Below are 17,866 nucleotides of genomic sequence, written 5' to 3'. Positions count from 1 at the left end.
GTGTGTGTGTGTGTGTGTGTGTGTGTGTGTGTGTGTGTGTGTGTGTGTGTGTGTGTGTGTGTGTGTGTGTGTGTGTGTGTGTGTGTGTGTGTGTGTGTGTGTGTGTGTGTTGTGTGCTATGTTTGAATGTGTTGGTATGGCTGGCTTGTGCATGTGTGTGTGCACAGTGCATCTTTGTGTGTCTGAGTGAGAGCCTCTCTGGGAGAGCTGTTAGCAGTTGGCAGACGCACTTATAGTGCCATCCGGTCTGGCACACTGCGGGTCCAGACGTGTGTGTGTGTGTGGCTGACCAGTAAGCCCAGTCGTTAACACATTTTGCACGGGAATGGCAAACCCTGCTTTGCACTGTTTCTTTTTTCTTCTTTTCCTCTTCATCATCAGAGGCTCGTTTTCTGATGTGTTGATCACAGAGTTAAGTGGAAATGTTCCAAGGCGGTTTATCTCTCATTTCCTCACCTGTCTCAGCTTCTGCTCCAGATGTGTTTTATGATCTGGTTTCAGAAGGAAAACTGAACCATTTCCTTCAGGTAGTCGGACGAGTGAGATTGATGCTATAGCTCTAGTCTGTATAGCAAATAGGGAGCGGCCAGTTAGCTTAGCTTAGCATAAGAAACATCTCACCTGGCTCAGTCCAGCGCACTAACACATTAGAGCTTCTGCTTAATCCTTCATGTCGCCATAAAGTTGAAATGAAACTCTCTAAGAAATGGTCATTTAAACACAACATGTCATTTTTTACTTTAAAAAAGATTGACATGGTAATTATGGACTTTTAAAGTTGCTGGTAGTAGGATTTTGTTACTTTTGGACACTTTCATCGTCACAGTCAGACTCTCTAATAAACACGCTGTCTGGATGTGGAGGTTTTATGGTTCTTCTCTCCTTCAGTTCCTCCCTCTCCTCATTCCACCTCCTTCTCTCTCCTTCAGTTCCTCCCTCTCCTCATTCCACCTCCTTCTCTCTCCTTCAGTTCCTCCCTCTCCTCATTCCACCTCCTTCTCTCTCCTTCAGTTATCGGTTCTGTCCTCTGTCACCTTCAGTGCTCCCCCTGTGTGTTTCTCTCTCTTTGTCTGTTTTCTCTTCCCCTCCATCTCTTCAAGGTCACGGGCCTCAGACGTTTACTGAGACACATTCTCGGGGGTGGCTGGCTATCACACACACACACACACACACACACACACACACACACACACACACACACAAGCTTGAGGGGAACCTCCAGGGTGAAGCTCAGAGAGAAAGACAGACACAGGGACGGGCAGAGAGAGAGATTTCACTTTGGTAACATGACCTGCACGCCTCCTTTCATCCTATCTAGAATCACACACACATACACACACATACACACACATATAAGACAGTCACAGCAATAAATTATGCATGTCATGGGTGTACACACACACACACACACACACACACACACACACACACACACACACACACACACACACACACACACACACACACACACATTGGCATTCACACTCAAAATGTTATTCAGGGGAAGTTAAGGAGCAGAAAACTAATGTCTATTAAGTGTTTATTCTTCTCTGGAGCTGTGACACAACCAGTGGTCGATTATGTGCATTGACTTAAGGGCAGTTTGCAAGATCTTGTACTTAATATACACATTAGGCTACTTTGTACTTGTACTATATTTATCTTACAGCTGTAGTTTGCATTTACTTAGCAAATTAAGATTTTACAAATGAAACCTGTTGAGCTGTAGCGTGAGTGTAAGTCATGTATTGTTGGTTTTGTAAAATAGTTACAATTACCATAACCAACAACAGTTTACTGCTACTTACATTGAATAACAAATTACTGCATCAGTAGAAAATAATCAAATATCCGTCCGTGATGCTTGAAGTACATTTTGCGACGTAATCAGTAAACCGTGCTGTCTTCAAAGAACGCATAACACGCCATAAACGGCAGAACTCCCCCCATCTATACCAACCAGTAGCATGCACATTGACCACCTTAACATGCACTCTCTTGATTGGCCGAGAGACGGGAGCTTACTGGTCTGACTCTACTAACACGTACTCGTCAGGGTCTCTCCAATTCAAACATACTTTCCCACGTTTGTCTCTCAGTTTACTTTGTCTTGATGTTTTCATTCATACCTTTTTCTTCTTCGGTCCCTCACCTAGCGCAAGTGCATTAGCCAATGTTTGTGTGTGTGTTAGTGTGTGTGTGTGTTTGTGTGCGATGTCACCACAGATGGAGACAGATTGAGCCTTTTATCCGTAGATGAGTCGAAAGCCGTATGGTTGCATCACACATACACAGCACACGGCTCACAACAAACAGTCCAGGGAGCAGCAGAGTAGTTTGATGCTTCACTCTGTCAATTTCCAAGGCAGAGGGAAAAATTACTGCAACTGCACAGGACAGAGGGGAGAGCTGTGTGGATTAGCAATTTAAGATAAGATTGGATAAGATAAGATGTATTCATCACGTACGTCTGTTCCTGAGTGCGCAGGCACTCTGTTAAATATCTTAAGATCCTTTTTTAAATTGTAGCACGGCTTAACAAAGTGGAAAATAAGATTATAATAGAAGTTTCTTATGTCAGAGACAGGACAAGGTCGAGGCAGAGGCGGATAAATTGAGAGTGACAGACATGAATAAATGGAGAGTCAAGAGACACAGGCCAAATTTATAAAGATGAAATAGAAATGAATTATTTTAGAGGAAGAGATGGTACAAATTTTTGCGGAGTGAGTGGTTGAAGGACAGAAACAAGGGAAGTGGTGACAGTTATGAGTGAACAGTGAGTGGCAGACTCACAGGGAGGCTGCGTTTATTATGGAAAGCGTGAACTGGGGAGTAAAGAGCCTGTACGGAATAAATTAGGGGAAAAAAAGAAAATGGAAGAAGGGCATAAAAACTTTTGTCGATTATCATATTAGTCTCTTCCACTTCTGGATTTACACAAACGTTTTGTTTGTGCTTTTAAAAGTTTTGGAAATGAGACGTCACCGGCAATAGTTGAGTGTTTGATTTTAGGAAACGTACATTTTGGGTTTGAACTATTGAGTCGATCCTCTGTTTGTTACACTTTTCTTTTTTCACTCTATAATTTATTAATTTTTACAAACTATTAAATGTGTCTGTGTGTTTTTTTGTGTGTGTTTGTGTTTTTCCAACAAAAAAGTGCATCAAGATAATTAGGAGTATGTATTTCAGTTTTTCTCAGAAAGAGCCATTCTGTGCCTGGCACGTTAAAGATATGAATGTTTAATGATTTTTCCAGGTCTTTCCCTCATGTTTGCCAATATGAACGCTATGAACGCCGGAGTTGTGTTTGTACTGAAACAACAAACTAAATTATTCAAATGATAAATTTAATTTCCTTGTGCCACATGAAGTAAACTACAGAGTCACAGCAGGCCCTGATGGTGTGTTATAATTGTCTTTATTATTACTTCTAAAGTATCAAAATCATTTATTGATATTAAAATAGTAGATCAGATGTTTGCAGGTTCTGATCACAAAACCAAAAGGACAAAAGCGCATCAGGAAAGCAAATCACTTTCTTCTCTCAACAAATAATTAAATATATTCCTCTTAACAGCAGCCCCTAGTCTCCTTGAGTGTTTACCAGTTTGTCTCATCATGTCCTCTGTTGTCTCTTTCCTCAATCTAGAGAGCTAAGATTGGTCCAGGCAAGAACATAGAGGGCAAGGCGGCCAATGCTGCGTCCCGCTTCGACTCCAATGGCAACAAGGATCGTGTGAAGCTGGCTGACTTCAACTTCCTGATGGTGCTGGGAAAGGGCAGCTTCGGCAAGGTGAGGCCGTGGTGTTGATGTGTGTTTGTGTCTGTCTTGTTGCTCTGTCAACACGTGTGTAGACAAGCAGCTGAGATGCTGCTTGTCAAATGTACAGTGTTTCCACTTGGAAGCAAATAAAGGATGAATCATTTTTCTGAATATCTTTAATACGGACATAAGTTTGTTAAAACATCCATAAAGATGTTACGGTCCGCAGCAGGCGGGGGGACTCAGCATAATTCAGCAGATCGCCTACTGAGTAAACTGAGTATACTTCCTTGACCTCCTGTTATTCTACACCTAACGTTTACAGGCTTAATTCATTCTGGACAAATGCAGAATATACAGCAGCCAGGCCCATGTGAACCCAGTTGAATATCAGCACTCTAACTGTGTGCTATGATAAATACCTCCGTGAGCATTTGTGTGTTTTGTGTTTGGCTGAGTATTAGAGCTCGCTAATCTAACGCACAGGGATCCACACACAGAGCTTAGAGGAAAGCAAAGAAAGACAAAGTCCTGGATAGAGATGAAGGAGATGAGGCGCAGGTAGACAGAGATGGATGAAGGGGAAGGGGCGAAGAGGATGACGTGACAAGAGCAGAGAGTGATGAAAGGCGAGGGAGACAGAGATGTGAGGGGATGGTGGCAAGGTTGACATGAATGAATTGAGCGAGACGTAAAAACGTCAGACTGGATGAAAGCATGGGAGAGGTGGGAGGGAGCGGGGGGGGGGGACCTTGGCGAGGGAAGGCTGACATGAATGAATGAAAATCGAGGCGAGAAACAGAAAGAAAGGGAGGATGGGGCGAGAGAGACAGAGGGAGAAAATTGGGTAAAGGAAGGGCAGAGCAGCAGGGTGGAGAGAGAGAGAGAGAGAGAGGGGGCAAGTGACCGACAGAGGGAGAAAGAGAGAGACCATTGTCTGTGTACCAGACCTGTGTGCTGGCTGCCTGTTTCCATGGCAACGGGCGTTTAAAGCCACACTGATGCGTCAACGTGGAGAGACTGAGTTAAGGCTCGATCGTTACCGGAATACAAGACGCACACACACACACACACACACAGAGACGTGCTCAGATACGCATGAGTACACACCTTGTGTAGAAACACAGGATGGAATGTATGTGAGACTCAATACATCGTATACACGCACACAAAGCTGGTGTTAATACCAGCTGATATGAGGAATAAAGATACAATGACACATTATTGAGTACGTCAGAGACGGAGACACACACACAAACAGTTGCTCACGTTGTGTGTGTGTTTGTGTGTGTGTGTGTGTGTGTGTGTGTGTGTGTGTGTGTGTGTGTGTGTTGTGTCTCTAATGCTTCCTGAGGTTGCGTGGGAGGCAGGTACCTTCAGCGCAGAGCTTTCTGCTCCAGTGTCTGAGGACATCTGCATCACAATGCTGCTGCTCACGTTTCACCGTGGACCTTCAGCGGGTTAATGACATACACACGTCAGTATCCCATGTACACATGAAAGTGCTGTAGCTTGTCGTCGTGACTCCACACGTGAGGAGCAAGTGCTTCACATGCATGAGCTCACATCTGCGTATGGATTTCTACTGTTATCAGACAGTACTTAAATACCTAAGTGCTTTGTTGCAGCTCGGTCAAACTTTGGTTTGTGATTTGGGTCGAATGGGCGAGTGTATAGGTGGTTAGTTGAATTCCAGTGTGGCCCAGACACTAAGCTGACTGGTTAGGTTTGCTTGTGGTGTCACAGACCAATAAACAGGCCAATTCCAGGGTTTTATGATAGATTTGTAATTTTAGTTTGAGTTTAAAAAGGTAATTACAAATATATCAATCTGCTGATTGTGACCTGTCAAGGGAACAATCTGAACTGTGGCACCCTGACTGGCCAAGGGAGATAGTTTTTTGCATAAAAATATAATAGTTGGAGCATTAATTCTTCTTGCAGCCGAAAGCTTTATTCTCAAGTTTTATCATCATGAATCTCAATAGCACTTGCGTGAAAAGAAAAAGGGTCCAGACATGAACTCCACCTTGTCACAGTAATGACCGAATAGATGACATGATATGTGACGTTTAGAAGAACACAACGCAGCCCACCGTAATAAACCACAGTGCAGTGCAGCAGAGTGTGGTTTCATTTATTTTCTCTGAGTAAATTCACTCTGCAAGGTCAGCAGAGAAAACACACTGGCATCATTTACGACACATGACAGTTAATATCCTCGGGTCTGCTGTTGTGTCAAATGACCCTGAACCACTTTTCTTGGATAAAAAGGGGCCGACAGTGACACACACACCACAACACACACACACACAGCGGTGAGAGCAGCCGGTGTGTGTAAGTGAAACTGTGACCGAGATCCTGACGTGTATGAAATCACTCAGAAGGTTGAAATGATTGAAACAACATCTGGTTGTCGTCATGGGACAGTTGTTGTTTGTGTGCGTCCTTTTGTTTTCTTCAATGAAACCTGGAGATTTTCTGCGTCTTCTCTCTCTGCTGCTGGTCTCGTCCTTGTCTTTTGTGGCGGCATCAAAATCCGCTTCAGGCCAGATGGCGTCTTTCCTCTCTGATTTCACTTCATAGAGTTTGTATTTACATAGAGTCACACTGGCACCATATGGGATGAGTCCATGCAAACACACACACACACACACACACACACACACACACACACACACACACACACACACACACACACACACACACACACACACACACACACACACACCCTCTCAATTATGGCCACCTGCATACATCGAACTTCAATGGATATTAAAACTTAAATGCTGAATATTATAGTGCACATTCTTGAACTGTGGCTGCCCTCTATGCAAACACACACACACACACACACACACACACACACACACACACACACACACACACACACACACACACACACACACACACACACACACACACACAGAGCTTTCTGTCCATCTGCACTGCTCTCCCTGTAGATTCCTGAACCCAATTAACCCTCGATATTAACATACCTGAATATTTATAGGACATAAACAGTAAAGCTGAGTTTCCGGTCTCCTGTGCGAGGAAGTGGATGGAAGGTCACTCTCGTTGCTCTGTTCTTGACCAGTTTGGGGAGAATAATGAACATGTTATGGTTTCCATTTACATCATTGAGCATTAAGACACTTATTTAAGGCCACTTACAACGAGCGAGCGGGTCGTATAGATCTGCTCGTTGCTCACGACACACTTGACGGAACATGTCGCTGTTTTCATATCTGTCACCGTGGCATCTTGCTGTGTCTGACAAATGATATATTCAATATATCCATAATCAATAAAACTCAACTTAACCTGAGCGGTTGTGCGGCAGCGAATGTTTCCCGCTCACGAGGTTCACCCGGTGTTTTATGCAAATTAACAATGGAAATGTAATTAAAGTGCTTGAGAAAAAGAAATACGATTGGATGACAGTTCCTTTTGTGGAGGTCCCAGAACTCAATTAGCCCGGTGGAATCTACAAACACACCATGCTAGCCGCACAATGGAAAAGGCTCTGCCGTTTCTCTACTTCCACATTCTTCCTGCCTGCTCGCACACTTGTTTTAAGATAAAACGTTAAAGACTGCTTTTATTAGAGCCGTGCAGTCAGGCGAGTAGTCGAACATGTGGAAACGGTGCTGCTGCAAATCTGTGCTGATAATTCACAGTGCAGGGAAACTGAAAACCAGGTATCTGACGCATTGTAAACCTCAAAGAGAAGTTTCTGCTGTTAGTTTTCTGGAACTGATGCTTGAAAGTGTGAGCTTTACTGCGACTCTGCAAAATCTGAATTAAGTTGTTTAATATACACAAGTTTCATTCTTGTGTTTAACAATTCTTAAAATTAAAATACCTCAAAATGACTTGATCTATGTTACGTATTTCGTTGACTTGTGTACTTGCATCATCCAAAATGTCCCAGACAATGTTCAAACCCAGAGAAATCCCCAATTTTATTCAACGTAAGATAATACATAGATTTCTATTTTCTTCTCTAACTCAGAGTTTAACTTTACACACACACACACACACAGACAACTTAAAGTCACAGCTGCTCATAAAATCCCTCCATACATATTTCAGTCCAGAGAGATGAACTCCTCCGACCTGCTGGGTCACGAGCCTGCTTTTACTTTGCCTGCTTTTACTTTCATGAGACGACCTGCGAGCTGAGACTTGACCCACATTCGGTCGGCTATTTCCAGCAGCTCTCTTCTCTTTTCAGGAAAGAGGAGAAGGGGAAAGAAAGGTAGGGAAAAGGAGAAATCAAGACGGCAAAGTGGTGAAGAAACAGGGCGAGAACAGGATACAGCAAACAGAGGAGCTGAGAGAGGAGGATGAGTTAATAAGGTTGAGTCCTCAGAATGAGTCCGACCTTGGCTACAAGACACTTTATCTGCTGAGTGCGAGCCCACACACACACACACACACACACACACACACACACACACACACACACACACACACACACACACACACACACACACACGGATCAGCAGCAACAGAAAATATGTGAATGAGATTTTAAATTGTGTTTTTGTTACTATGAATTCAAATAGGATTCTGAATTCGCCAGACCACTGCCCCTCCCTCTCTCCGTCCTTACCTCTCCTCCCAACTTTAACTCCCTTCTTCGTATTTGATCCATCCCATTCTTTTGAGCATGATGTCCCATGAACAGCAACCAATCAACATATTTCTTCACTTGGATAAAGTCCGATTTTAAAGGTCAAAGGTCATTGGGACGTCACAGAGCTCGTTTTTTCGGCTTAACTCCAGACGGAGTAAACTTTCACATTGGCTGTAATCGCACAATGTAAAGGAGTCTTGAATCTCCTCCTTCCCCTTTGTCCTACCTATCTTTTTTCTGTTTTTCTCTCCTCAGGTGACATCTTGAAAAATGATGACTCAGTCCCCCCCCTGTCCTTAGTCTCGTTATTTCTGCCTTGACTGTCGAACCCAAAACAGTCAGACAAGCTTTTCTTTATCACTCTGCTTCTTTATCCCTGACCTTAACAGAACCTCTACTGTGTCCGCTGCCTTCCCTGCCTCACCTATCTCAGTCTGCCGCCTGTCCTTGTCCTTTCTATCCCTCCTTCTTTCCCTCTTTCTTCCCTACACCCCTCTTTCCTTACAGGTGATGTCACAGAAGCTATTTGCCCTTAAGATTTTGAATATCGGTGGATTTATCTTCCCTGTGTTTCACGTCTATCGTCTCACTCCTTCTCTCTCTCTCCCTCTCTAGGTGATGTTGGCGGAACGTAAGGGGACGGAGGAGCTGTACGCTGTGAAGATCCTGAAGAAGGATGTGGTGATCCAGGATGATGATGTGGAGTGCACCATGGTGGAGAAGAGAGTGTTAGCGCTGTCTTCAAAACCCCCGTTCTTAACACAGCTGCACTCCACCTTCCAGACTATGGTACGTTTTTTTTGTATCGTCGTACAAGAACAAACCTCTGGGGCCGGCGGTCGACAGTGGACGTCCGGTTCAAGACTCAGTCTCTCGTTCGCCGTGCTCTGTTTACAGTCACACTCTGTTCTTTTCTCAAACCGGTCCCCCTACAGATTCTACATATTCACAAGAAGAAACTGTTTATAGATATTACCCCCACACTCAAAATACACCTTGTGCAAAAACCCTACGCTTCACAAACCCTTTACCCACCGGCCTAAACAATTACTATTACTATCTACTTTTACTTGTTATGGCAGTACACTGTAGAATGGATCATCACTTGAAGCAACGCTCCGATTGGTGGTTAGGATTCGGAGCAGGTGACTCACTAGCCACAGAAGTGACACCCATCGTGTGTCCCTCCACACACTCGCATTGTATCTGATCAGCTGTGAGCCACCGTGCGGTGTCCTGCTGAAGGGCACAGCGGCACTGCTGTGGAGCGCTGTGGTCTGAACAGCAGCCACCCCGCCTGCTGTCGCCAGCTCACAGCCAGAACACACAGGCTGCATTCATATTTGATTCGTGCTCATCCTCTGACACATAATCCATAGAAATCGTAGAGTTAACGGAGGAGTAAATGTAGCTCGTTGGTTTCATGCAACAACTTCATGTCGTGCACGTGCACATGCTGCTTAAACATACTCACACATTTATGTTTCAATTAATTATTGTACATCAATTTGAGGTTGTAGTAGAAGGCTAAAGGTTGACCTGACCTACACACACACACGCACACACACACACACACACACACACACTAGAAGGGAGTGTGCTAATCCTCCCGTCCTCAGAGCTAATTCTCCGACCAGAGAAGGGCTTTCGTACATATGGGACTTAGCAGGCAATTATAACATGCATGCATAGACACATGCATACCCGTATACGATGTGTAGTGCACACACTAATATATTTTATTCACACATACAGCGCACTGTACACAAACGTGGAGCCGACTTATCAAGCAATGCAGGCAAGGATGCTCGCACACACGCACGCACACGAACGCGCATTCAAAGTCCTGACTCACAAAACTGCACAATATCTTCTCCAGACACACACACGGCCACAAACCAAATCCCTCCACGCTCTCTCACATACTGCACTTTATTGCCAATTTCTATAGATAATGGAGAAGAATTGGCTCTTAAATTGATGTTGCTGTGTTCCCTCAGTTCGAGAGTGATTGGACGCAAGGACGACAGCCCAATCGCCTCTTTCTCACTGTCCTCTTCCTCGTTCTCTATCGTTTATCCCCCCCATTTTCACTTCTAATGTCACTTTCGCCCTCTTTCTTCTGCATCCGTGCTTTAATCTTCTCTCGTGCGACCCGTCGCTACCTTTCGCCCCGACAGCCGCCCACGCTCCTTCTCTCACTATCATCACATTTCTCACTGACCTCTCGTCTGCTTTTATGAACCTGTACGATTATTTGACTTTTACCGTCTCTGTCTGCCCTTCTATCTCTCTGCAGGACCGTTTGTATTTTGTCATGGAGTACATAAACGGTGGAGATCTCATGTATCAGATTCAGCAGGTTGGCAAGTTCAAAGAGCCACATGCTGTGTGAGTAAACACACACACACACACACACACACACACACACACACACACACACACACACACACACACACACACGAAGCAGCATTTGTAGACGAAAAAGCAGAGATACCTTCTTATGCCATCATAACACGATATCTTAATCCTCTGCTCATGGGTGTTTCCCAGTTTAGTGACATATTTTTAATCATAGTGAACAAGCCATCAGCAGTTTGACTGGCTCAGGTGATGGATGAACAACCCAAGCTGTGCCTGGGGATGAAATATGTTGTTCGCCCCAGTGCGCGTGAAAGTAATCCAGCCGCACCTAAGAGTTTTCAGCGTGTGGTAGAACACCTCCAAAGCTGCAGAATATAATTGAGGTGGCTGGCGAGATCGCCGGTGTCAAGCCGAAGCACCGGGCTGACGTATTTGACAAGCGGGCTGTCGGGCAAAGCGAGAGCCGTGGAGGAGTTTGCCCTTCATCTACTTTATAGGGAATTAGAGTTTCTTCCATTTGGCAGAAGGTTTAGATGGCGAAAGGGCAAGTTGAACGGAGTGAACAACTCTTTTATCAAAGGCCATCAGCATGTTGTGCTCGGTGTAATTTATTTGTCAGACAGTAGTCAGGATATTCTGCACCGAGGATCCTGACGCCTTAAACAAACGCCTCTTTTCCTGCCGCCGCAGCGTCGGCGTCTGATCACAGAACTTATTTTACTGCATATTCTCCACCGCCATCTTGTATGTGCACTCTACAGACGGACGCTGATTGTGCGCGCCCATGCAAACATAGTTAACTGCGTGGTCAATGCGTCCAGACTCCTCCTGTTGATCTTATCAGCTGCTCTCTGGCCTTGAAGAGACAGCGTTGACCTTTACGCTGACACGCACACCCACATGTGCACACAAATTACCCCTCTGTTTTCCCCCCTGTCCTTTCCCTCAGACTCTTTCTAATTAATGTTGTTGTTTGTGTGTGTGTGTGTGTGTGTCTGTGTGTCTCTGTGTGTGTGTAGATTCTATGCTGCGGAAATAGGCATCGGACTGTTCTTCCTTCATGTAAAGGGAATCATCTACAGGTAACCTCCGTACCACAACAATTGAAAAAATAAAGAAATGTCCGTTTATAAAACCAAGCTGAAGATACAGAGGAGAACAGAATCAAAGAAGCAACATACACTTGGAGCCTCTTGTTCTTTCCCCGGTTATCATCGTGTTTCTCTCCTGTAGAGATCTGAAGCTGGACAATGTGATGCTGGACTGCGAGGGCCACATTAAGATCGCTGACTTCGGCATGTGTAAAGAGAATATGAACGATGGAGTCACCACCAAGACCTTCTGTGGAACCCCCGACTATATAGCTCCCGAGGTAAAGTGTGTCTGCCTGTACCATGTTCAAAGGGATGTTATAAAGTGTATTAAAACAGAGATTTGTTTTGCATGTTCTAGTTGAGTTTAGTCGTAAATGTTCCTGTGGAAAGATAAACGAGTCCTCATTTACAAAAGCAAAAACAAAACCGGGTGTAGTTCGACTTCTGTTCTTAATGAATTGAAATTGAATTCAGGATTGCAGGAACCTACCAGACTGATTTTGTTTAGGTATTAAAAGTTGTTTTCATGACATTACTGTGTGTTTTCATATTTCAGATCATAGCCTACCAACCTTATGGTAGATCTGTGGACTGGTGGGCCTTTGGTGTGCTGCTGTATGAGATGCTCGCTGGGCAGGTTGGTCTCTTAGTCTTTTCAAACAATGTGTATGTGTGAGTCAAACTTCTCTAATCAGCATTTGTGACTGAATGTGAGAAAAAAACAAACGCTCATTATCGGAGCCTTTAAAATTTGACATTTTCTAATGAAAGGTCAGCCATTAAATTATATATATGAGTCTTTTGTCTCATGTATTAATCATTGATAAGAGCAAATGTGACATTCTCAAATCCTGGATGTCCCAGTTGGGGGGGGGGATCTTGTGTTTTGAGTATTAAAGGCCTTCGGTTCAGACACAAAAGGTTTCAGGTTTAATATCCTTTAATATTTCTCCTCTCGTCTCCTCTTCCTCTTCCTCTTCCTCTTCTTCCTCTTCCTCTGCTTCTCCTCTCCAGCCTCCATTTGACGGCGAGGATGAGGATGAGTTATTTCAGTCAATCATGGAGCATCATGTCTCCTATCCAAAGTCGATGTCCAAGGAAGCTGTCGCCATCTGTAAAGGGGTGAGTGTAAACACACACACACACACACACACACACACACACACACACACACACACACACACACACACACACACACACACACACACACACATAGAGAGAGAGAGAGCTTGGAGAGTAATAAATTTGAGTAAAGGATGCAGGAAAAAAGCAAAGGGAGGAAGAATCGATGGAGGCAGAGAGGGACATCAAAATTATCTGCGTAATTAAAACCATTATGAAGGAACATTTATTTGCAGTGAAACAACATTGTTCACATGTGGCTATCTGCTCTGCTCATCTCTACCTCTCTTTCTCTCTCACCCCTCTCTCCATCTCTCTCTCTCCCTCTCTCTCTCTCCCTCTCTCCTTTTCTCTCTCTCCATCATAATGCTCTCCTCTCCTGTCCTTCTCTCTCTGCACTGTTCATTGTTAAGCTGCTGTTTCGCTTTTTTCATTGTACATCCTCTCAATCAGACATACACACACACACACACACACACACACACACACACACACACACACACACACACACACACAGCTCTAATAGCCTCGACTATAAAGTCTTTGCAGTGCGCTCAGTTGGCTGTGGAAACTCCTCTTAGGAAGAAAAAAAACTGTACAAAAATGATGTCTTGACATGTCCCAGCTGGAGTGTGTGTGTGTGTGTGTGTGTGTGTGTGTGTGTGTGTGTGTGTGTGTGTGTGTGTGTGTGTGTGTGTGTGTGTGTGTGTGTGTGTGTGTGTGTGTGTGTGTGTGTGTGTGTGTGTGTGTGTGTGTGTGTGTGTGTGTTATAAACAGAGTAGGTCCTCTCTATCAAACCACCACTTCTTGGTCTCATCTCCTAATGCTACACTTCACTGGCTTCAGCAACACACACCTACACACACGTCGACCAACCCATGTAATGTTTAGATTTACATTGAGTCATTTAATACACAGCAGGGCGTTCCCCCCCCCCCAGAGTTCCTATGATTCATCTGCTCTCTGGAGCTCCCTGAGTTCTTCTGTGGAGCTCCAGAGCAGCACTCCTCTACTTCAGTGTATATCACACATGCACAGTCGATTAGTAAAGTTTAAAGCTACAACTTTAGCTCATTAATATGGTGTGTGGTGTTTTTGGGGCTCCATGCTGCAGACAGCCAAGGCCGGAGGCGTTATGTTTTTGGCTTGGCCGTCTGTCCGTCCCCCTCTTGTGGAATTTCTTCAAATTTATCACAAACATTCTCTTGGACTCAAGGATGAACTGATTCAAATTTGATGGTCAAAGGTCACTGTGACCTCAACGAAGGCCGAATAACGAAAGGGAGAACGAATGAAAGACAAATGCTCTGAGTCTTTTATTCCATTTATTACAGTCGCCTTTAAAGCTCCGGCCTAACACGGATCTACAATAACCTACAAACACACAAACATATTAACATCAACATGCAGTGCAAGCATGAATTAAGACGCACACATTCTCACATACATGCGGATGACTTGAGTCAGAATACGTTCTTGTAATGAATTGAAAGGCAAAGGCAAAGTGATGACAAACATGTTCAGTGAGATACACACACACACACACACACACACACACACACACACACACACAGACACATTCTGTGGATATGTATTAGTGATGATAACTGGGTTGTAGTGCTACAACGGTGGATCTTCAGTGGAGCATGAAAGCTGCCTCTGTCCACCCCCACAGTTCCCACTGTGCCCTGCCAGTACTGCTTGGGTTAACTCTGTGTATGTGTGAGTGTGTGTGTGTTGTGTGTGTGCGTGCGTGTCACTATACGAAGCTTTCCTTTTAAACGCTACAAGATATTTCCATTTTGAAAAAGAAAAAAGAATCATGTAACGTTCATATTTCAGTTCTCGTCAAGGAAGACGACGCAGTCAGTGAACATGACGGTGTTTGTGCCGAGCTCGAGCTTAAAGAGCCTCTTGTCCTGTGAAGAACTGTGTTCGCTCTAATTTAAGGTTTACACATTTATTTATTTTTAAATCTCCAAACTAACATGAGGTCTGTCCTGTGCAAAGGTTAGAAGAAAGATGCGAGAAACTCCTTAAAATGTTTTTAAAACCCTGCACAATAATTTAGTAGTAACACTCGGGTATTACCATCAACTGGTTCCCAGAAAAGTCATGTATGAGTTCAGTGTAGATCTGAAGGGGGGGGGGAACACTTTCACACTGACTTGCATCCATATTTCAAAACCAGCAACGGTTTCTCGTCTGGACGGAGATATTCAGTAAAACGAAGCTGTGGAGGGGAAAATATCTGCAGTAGAGTAGACGAGGCCTTTATTGAATTATTGATTATCGTGAGTATAAAACCTCATTCAGGTTAAGTTAATCAGAATATGCTGTTTACATGACTCTGTCTTATTCAGAGTATCGTCTTCATCAGGTTTTTATCAGAATGTCTGTGTCCATGTAAACGAAGTGAGCGATTCCACGGAAACTATTAGAAACAAACTATTCTTATGTATTAACTGTTTACTTTTTCCATTCCTGTTAAGCCAACGTGTTTATGTGCACACATATTTGCACAATAAGGTTGACTGACCCATGGAACGTGTTATTTTAGTTGTAATGTAATGAGTTATGACTGCTGCTCCTGGGGGAGGCGCACATACCTCCACACTCACTCTGACGCCACAGGCCCTGATCCTGGTTCTTCAGGAGCTGTTGTGTGGACAGACATCATAAACGCTCCTTAATTATGCCTGTGGTAAAGAAAAAAAAAATTCACCAGCAGTTCATTTGTCTGCAGGCGGAGGCTCGACAGCTCGTATTGGGTCTTCAGGGAGAGTCATCTAACGTGATAGATAGTGGAAGGGATGGATGGTTAAGAGGAAGGAAATACAAACATGGGAGGTGAAGAAGTAATAATAGTACTAATGATGTATATTTATAAACGGAGAGAGGCCGAATCATGGGTGGGAACGCTGAGGGAAAGAGACGGGAATAAATGAGATGAAACTCTAATGATTCCAGAGGGGAGATGTGGGGCAGATACAGACCAGTGTGGTTCACCAGTCCACCCACCACTAAATGCTAGTGAGTGAAGACCCCCCCCCACTCATCATTCAAACCTGATAATTAAAGGTGTTCGCCTGCTGTCAGTGAGCAAAGCGTTATTGTCCTTCAAGCGGATAAATGATTCAACCTTGATGCTAATTTTGTGTCAATATTTAGCCGAGCGCACGTTGTTCCACGTGGACGTAAATCCTGGGAAAACGCTCACACGGTTTCTTCACTGTGTCCAAAGGTGCTAAGAAAGAAATGACTCTGCAGCTAATTTGTCAGCTGTGATAGCAGCGCGGCACTTTTATGATAATGTTGCCCCTCTTTTTTTATCCAGACTGAAATATCTCAACGACACACATGGAGGGGAGTGAAAAAAAATGTCAGCTGTTTTATATACGCCAACAATAGAGCAGAGCAGAGAGGTTACGTTGGGTGAAGAAAAAAACGGAGACAGGAAATAACTCACTCTCGTCTTTCTCCGCTTGTCCAGCTGATGACGAAGCATCCAGCGAAGCGGCTCGGCTGCGGTCCGGAGGGCGAGCGCGACATCAGGGAGCACAGCTTCTTCCGCTACATGGACTGGGAGAAGCTGGAGAACAAGGAGGTGCAGCCGCCATTCAAACCCCGAGCTGTAAGTCTGACCACGCTTTAACCTGACTTGACCCCGAATAAGGACGAGGCCCAAAGGTGTGGGGGGGGAATTAGTCACCAGCCACCACACTGGACACCAGGAGGGTTGATTTCTCTTCCTGGTGAAGACGTTGCTCAGAGAGTAATGTTGGTGGTTTTGGGAAATGTTTCACTCCCGTCTTTCCTTCTAACTTCCTCTGTTCTACACACGTCTCTGGTCTGTCCCTGTGACCTTTAACATCTTTGCCCTTTTTCAATGTGGAGCCTCTGTCTCTCTCCCCTCCTCTGAATGGAACACACAGGTAAGTCCAGACACGAGGGGGATGAGTGTGTGGTGATGGGAGCAGGCGTTGTGTTGGGAATGATACCAGAACGTGTGGTGATGAATGGGAGTTTGGATGAGGAAGATGAGGACGACTCTACGTGCATTCGATCGGATTCAGCTGTCGAAACCAAAGCACAACATTTTGGTGCAGCGTCACTCTGACTGAGCTGAAGGGCTTTCTGTCTTCACTGGGGTGAGACTGAGTTTAGAGGAACCCTCCGGGGAGTCGGTGCACATCGGTACAGACGGGACCCGACGTGACGAGCTGGGTTCAGGCAAACATTTTGAAACGATATGGGGTTCAGATTGGGTTTGGTCACGTCGGCTGGAGCTTTTCTACTTGATTTTTTTTTTACTCTGCACGTGCCTGTGACCGAGGAAAACATCAGGCTCAGGTCGGGCTTAGTTCTCGCTCCGCCTCCATCGGGTTTGGGCAGAAAATTGTGGCCTGAGCTTCACACACACACACACACACACACACACACACACACACACACACACACACACACACACACACACACACACCCTAATATGACCATGATATGTACACACACTCATGCAGCCCAAGGCCAAACTGCTGCTAAATATATTTTCCTGAGTTTTTTTATGCAGCTGTCTTGGCCCGATGGGGATTTGTGTGTGTATGTGTGTGTCTGAGGTCACATTAAGGACCTGGCTGTCCTTCAGCTCTGAGGTGGTGTGTGTGTGTGTGTGTGTGTGTGTGTGTGTGTGTGTGTGTGTGTGTGTGTGTGTGTGTGTGTGTGTGTGTGTGTGTGTGTGTGTCTCTGCTGTGACTACTAACACATGTCGTCTGATCCTTCTATCTTCTCACCTTCTGTATGTGTCTCTTCTCTCTGTTTGATCTAATCTCTCTAACATCTTTTGTCTTTCACCCCTCTGCACTGTCACTTGCTATT

General features: G+C 44.6%; 1 protein-coding gene across 2 annotated transcripts in view; it reads left to right on the top strand.

The window, feature by feature from the left end:
* LOC118123258 (protein kinase C beta type) overlaps positions 1 to 17,866 on the top strand; it is a 73,072-nt gene that overhangs the window by 39,221 nt on the left and 15,985 nt on the right. For both annotated transcript variants that reach the window (XM_035180567.2, XM_035180566.2), the window contains exons 9-16: positions 3,656 to 3,799; positions 9,027 to 9,200; positions 10,711 to 10,802; positions 11,795 to 11,857; positions 12,009 to 12,147; positions 12,426 to 12,506; positions 12,884 to 12,991; positions 16,485 to 16,625. In XM_035180567.2, the coding sequence (XP_035036458.1) occupies positions 3,656 to 3,799; positions 9,027 to 9,200; positions 10,711 to 10,802; positions 11,795 to 11,857; positions 12,009 to 12,147; positions 12,426 to 12,506; positions 12,884 to 12,991; positions 16,485 to 16,625 (942 nt within the window). The remainder of the gene's footprint in view (positions 1 to 3,655; positions 3,800 to 9,026; positions 9,201 to 10,710; positions 10,803 to 11,794; positions 11,858 to 12,008; positions 12,148 to 12,425; positions 12,507 to 12,883; positions 12,992 to 16,484; positions 16,626 to 17,866) is intronic.

This window comes from Hippoglossus stenolepis, chromosome 16, assembly GCF_022539355.2.
Source record: "Hippoglossus stenolepis isolate QCI-W04-F060 chromosome 16, HSTE1.2, whole genome shotgun sequence".
Lineage (NCBI taxonomy): Eukaryota > Metazoa > Chordata > Actinopteri > Pleuronectiformes > Pleuronectidae > Hippoglossus > Hippoglossus stenolepis.
Note: the sequence above shows the minus strand (reverse complement) of the source record. Positions and strands in the feature narration are given on the sequence as shown.